The sequence below is a fragment of the Lactuca serriola genome, chromosome 3, assembly GCF_051521515.1.
Source record: "Lactuca serriola cultivar US96UC23 chromosome 3, Lser_US96UC23_V15, whole genome shotgun sequence".
In the NCBI taxonomy this organism is placed as follows: Eukaryota; Viridiplantae; Streptophyta; class Magnoliopsida; order Asterales; family Asteraceae; genus Lactuca; species Lactuca serriola.
The window spans coordinates 168,180,122-168,185,381 of record NC_136410.1 but is presented as its reverse complement, the minus strand read 5'-3'; the positions used below and the strand labels follow the sequence as shown (position 1 = coordinate 168,185,381).

Below are 5,260 nucleotides of genomic sequence, written 5' to 3'. Positions count from 1 at the left end.
TTGCTTCCTTGAAGAGTGGATCCTAAACACCAAAATGCTCTCACAAAGCCTTCCAAGCTCCAAGAACACTCAAAGAGGACTAGGGTTTCATCAAAATTGTCTAAGGGTGAGAAGGAGGCTGACCCTTGAGGGTATAATGTTCTTTATATAGTGGCACACCCTAAAAATTAGGGTTTAGAGACTCTGAGCATACGCTGGGCGTACGTCTCCAACACTTGCGACTCCTCATCCCCTCTACGTTGGGCGTACTCTTGTGTTGGTCACCTTCATTGCCACTTTTCTCCACTAAGGACCAATAATGCCAATACCCTCAAAGTACTATAACTTCTTCATTCTAAGTATGTTTCCTACGAACTTCATATCCATAAAAAGGTGGTGAGAAACCCTACGCTCCCAACTCTACATCAAGCTCTACAACCTTCCACATAAGACCCGAGACCCATAAAAGGCCGAAACGACAATTTATGCTTATATCCTTGGCCTCCGAAGACACAATCGAACACTTTCAAAACCGAATGTTACAAGCAAGTTTTTCAAACCACAATGACCCTTCATTTCCTACCATTTCTTTTCTTTTTAAAATAAATTACAAAAATGATCCATGTGGTTTACCAAATATCACAAATTTAGTCTCTGCTATATGTGAAATGATAAAATTACTCTCGCATGTTAGGGATATGATACGCCCTAACAACTAAAAATGGACAATATGAGTAAAAAAGACCATCAAACTTTTGCAAACCACAAGGATCATTTACGTCAAAAAAAAAATAATGATTGAAACCTTTGGTTGTCCATTTATGTAATTTTGCCTATTTTATATATTATTACATTTGTTAGGATATTCACCAAAAACATTCCCAAATAAAAATATTTTTGTACATAATTAGACCCTATAACTTACAAATTAGTCATGTTTTAATAGAATATTATAAAAATAAAATAAATTATAAAAATGGTCCTTATAGTTTACAAAAACATACATATCCATACATCTTTTTAACATAAATAGTCTCTGCCTAATAGCAAATTTATAGAAATAGTTGATATGTTGGATAAATTTATAGAAAATGATCATTATCCAGTTTACAAAAAGATACATACCCATACATTTTTTTACATAAATAGTCTCTGCCTAATAGCAAATTTATAGAAATAGTTCATATATTGGATACATTTGTAGAAAATGATTCTTATCCATAAGCAAATTTATAGAAAATGTTCATTGGATTTCACAAAATAATAATACGTTTCCTGCTTTTCATGATATTATAGAAATAATCGGTGCACAAAAGCAAAGTTACAGACAATGTCCCCATGTTTTACAAAATTTCAAAAATGTACCATTTAATAACAAAAATAGTCAAATGTAAGAGAACATTGGAAAATTTGGAAAAATTATGTTGAAAATATGAAATTAATGAATCTGGCGTCACGCACGGACCATCACACTAGTTTAATCTAAGTCGTTCATTTTAGGTTATTTTTTTGGAAACATCAAAAATATATTAACCACTTCCTAAAAGAAAAAAGATAGAAAAAAGGCAGGGCAAAAAAACAATTAAAAAATGTCAAATGGGTTACAACACCAAATTCCTCAATTACAATTACAATTACCAAAATTATCCATAAATTTCACCCAATTAAAAACCAAAGTGACGATATTATCCGCCAAAATCATTGAATAAATCTTCACATTGTTGAAAACTTTGTCATTCCTTGCTTTACGTCTGCACCTCAGGAATCCGTAAATGATGGATAGAAGAATTTTATGTTTTTTGGACAACCATCCCATTGATCAAAATGTATAGTTTACCCTTGGTTTCAATATAAAAATTAATTAATTTTTTTTTATTTAATTTCAATCGTGTTATTGTTTGTTATTGTTGATTCTAACCTTCCATTATTTTAATCATTTAATCTCATGAATACAATTTAGTTATAAATTCAAACTATAATTATAATTCATATTTTAATCTATAAGCAAATTTCATTTAATTTTATTTCCATTTGAAATATCTATAAGCAAATTTCATTTAATTTTATTTGGAATTTTCAATTTTTAATATTTTTTCTTAACTCGAAAAAAAATCCAATTATTCTATATATACACTGTGCACCCCACACTTTCCCCAACAAGCAACAAACCCTTTCCCGCTTCTCATTCCCTCCTTCCCCTCATCGACAACCATGGCGAAGTTCTTCGCGATCCTGCTCTTGACTCTGCTCGCCATCTCGACGCTTCAAGCTACTGTAAGTTTATCCAACTAATTGCTCCTTCGTTAGCGTAATTATACACAATGCATTATGTTGTAAAGTGTTAGATCCGAGTTTCTGCAATAAAACGCTGTTCTTCGAACATAATCTGTGTTTATGAACTTATTTGTGATTAAATGAGATTATACACACTCATTGTGCTTGAAATCGTTTGATTTAGGTTCTTCGAACGCGATCTGAGTTTATAAAGTTGATAAAACTACATGGAATATGATACGATTTGTTTGATTGTTTCCGTTTGTAGGTTTCGAAGAAAGGGGGACATCACCATGGCTTCGGTCCTGGAAGCTTGAAAAGCTCTCGTAAGATTCAACTGCTTTTACATTCACTGTTCATCATCGTTTATACTTGTAATTCATATTCACACCATGATCCATGATCAAGAGATTAAGTTTTGAATGCTGCTACTTTTCAGCTTTATTACTGTTGACTGATTGATTGTTTGGTCAAAGGGTAGTATCGTAATTTACTAACTTTATTGCATATATTGACCAGAATGCCCCGGACAGTGCATAAGGAGATGCAGCAGGACACAGTACCACAAGCCATGCATGTTTTTCTGTCAGAAATGTTGCGCAAAGTGCCTTTGTGTGCCACCGGGGTATTATGGGAATAAACAAGTTTGCCCTTGCTACAACAACTGGAAGACAAAGGAAGGAGGTCCAAAATGCCCCTGAATTGTGTGATTTTACCTTTTTTAACCTCGGACTATATGGTTATAGGGGTATTATGGTTATTTACTTGTGGGTCCATCTTTTTAAAGTGAAAATTGGACCAATGAATATGTAAACTAGTGTGATAGGGTGGGCTGCTTCAGCATGTGATTGGACCCCAATCTGATTTAATTAATGAAATATCTTATCTTCTGTTTAAAAAAATATGAATATTTATTTTAATATGTTAATCAACGAAAATATAAAATTATTATTTCAAGTATTTTAAGAAAAAGCTAACTTTATTTAGTAATATAGTGGCGCATGTTGGTGATGTAATGTATATCACTTGATACATCAAGAATGTTTGTTAGTGGGAGTTGTACTAGACCATTAGGTATACGGATACGGTGAATCTTGTGGTCTGGTCACAACCGTGGTTTGTATACACTAGTTTTTATACATCCGTCCATCCTTGTTATTTCTTCTCTCCAGGCCATTCATCATTGCCCATTGGATTCCAATTTGACTCACAGTGCGGCTATAATTTCTTTCCTCCGATTGTTCAGCAATCAACTCAGGCTGTACAATGGGCATCGTAGGTTCATCCCTATTTGCGTGCAACATCTGCCTCATCTCTTCTCTTTGTTCAGCCAGCATAACCCGAATCATGGCTTATACTCCAATCATTGTGATTGGCTCAGGAGTGTCTACTACAACGGGTATTTGTTCAATCAATGGTGGCTGAGGCGATTGATTTCTATTTCCATTCGCATTTCCACTTCGGGTTCTTGTCATTTCGTTCTATACACCAAATCAGACGTTCGGTGCGAAACGAAGAGAAATAAGATAGGAAAGATTTTATTTACGATCGACGTGTAAATCTCCCTATTGCTCCGAAAAGTTACATGTCAGTTCTAATACCGTAATTAAACGTTTAGAAGTCTGAACACATAAAGTTTTCAGATCCGGTCGGCAACAGACCATAGATCCGATCATATAATGCATATCATAAATCATTTAGCACATAAAAACATGTTAGGTATTTTCCCTAAATAAGCTAGTGTTTGTGTCTATGCAGGTGTATTACCTAAATTTTATTAGACACACTCCTCACAATCATTGCTTAGCATTCTAAGTTTAAGTCTAGAAATAAATTCATATTCCTAGTTCACTTAAACTAATGTTCTGATACCAACTGTGACATTCTCATTTTAACAGCTAGAAAAGACAGATTTTGTTTATGCTTTATACAAAACATAGTACTCTTTTAATAAAAAATGTTGCGAAATTTGTTCCCAGTAAAACATGATAAATACGTTATCAAAGCATTTCCGAAGAAAAATATTTTTATTCATTTAAAAACATTTGGGATGTCATCGTCAATACAAAAACATAAGAATAAACTGAACTTACATTCATTATCACTAGTGATTTATATCTTCTTAATCTCTCAGTGTAAAGTGACTTAATATCAACACCTGTGATATAAATAAACTGAGTGGGTCAGGTTGGAAAACATGGTGAGTACATAGGGTTTTCAACCCGCAATAATATAGTTAATTTGTTTCTTTATATAATACATGTCAAACAATTAACCCGATTGACATCCCCATTTTCTTCATTCAATATTCCCTAAAGAATTATCATCTCATATATCTTATTTACCTCTCATCTCTTTACATCACATTTCCTTATATGTTCGTTCCTGAGGATCATTGCCTACATCACATAAAGAGTAATGATTTGGGGATTACCCCCTCGATATGCGCCTAGTAAAGGTTGGGGTATCATCGCATGAATACGTAGTTACAACATCGTCTGACCTCGTAATTCATAGTAAGGGTTAGAGTATCATCACATGAATACGTAGTTACAACATCGCCAGAACTTGTAATTCATCACCTACAGGTTATGAGCCTATTGGTGTTTCTACGGGATTGTCTAGAATAGTTCGTGGTCGTCATCTATACTCTGGTAGATGACTACATCTCCACATTGACGGACAAGGTTATGATATCTTTCATCCTACATCACTGATTCATCATCACCTATCTATCATCATCTAATTATCATCACCTTCCTATCTTCACCTGTCTCTCATCATTTTATTTCATCACACAACAACTATTTCATCTACCCATGTTTTATCCCAACATATTTGTAGATATAAAATAAATATACAGTTTGAATCATTTAAAACATGTATAAAATCATTCATCCAAGATAGAAAGAAAGTATTCAGATAATATACACACATAACACGTAATTTATATAAAATACTTCATATCTATGTGTAAGATGAAAGTGACTATGCACTCATAGCACGT

At 33.5% G+C, this 5,260-nt stretch overlaps 1 protein-coding gene across 1 annotated transcript; it reads left to right on the top strand.

Moving 5' to 3' along the window:
• Positions 1–2,125: 2,125 nt before the first annotated feature.
• Positions 2,126–3,210, top strand: LOC145094738 (gibberellin-regulated protein 6-like). Its single transcript, XM_079032806.1, has 3 exons — positions 2,126–2,253; positions 2,522–2,579; positions 2,773–3,210. Exons 1-3 carry the CDS (start codon positions 2,191–2,193, stop codon positions 2,952–2,954), a joined length of 303 nt encoding a protein of 100 aa, XP_078888932.1. The 5' UTR covers positions 2,126–2,190; the 3' UTR covers positions 2,955–3,210.
• The last annotated feature ends 2,050 nt before the right edge of the window (positions 3,211–5,260 follow it).

Coding starts and splice junctions, on each gene's coding strand:
- LOC145094738 (XM_079032806.1), top strand. CDS start 2,191: ATGGCGAAGTTCTTCGCGATCCTGCTCTTGACTCTGCTCGCCATCTCG. Junction 2,254..2,521: donor TCTCGACGCTTCAAGCTACT/GTAAGTTTATCC, acceptor TTCCGTTTGTAG/GTTTCGAAGAAAGGGGGACA. Junction 2,580..2,772: donor TGGAAGCTTGAAAAGCTCTC/GTAAGATTCAAC, acceptor TATATTGACCAG/AATGCCCCGGACAGTGCATA.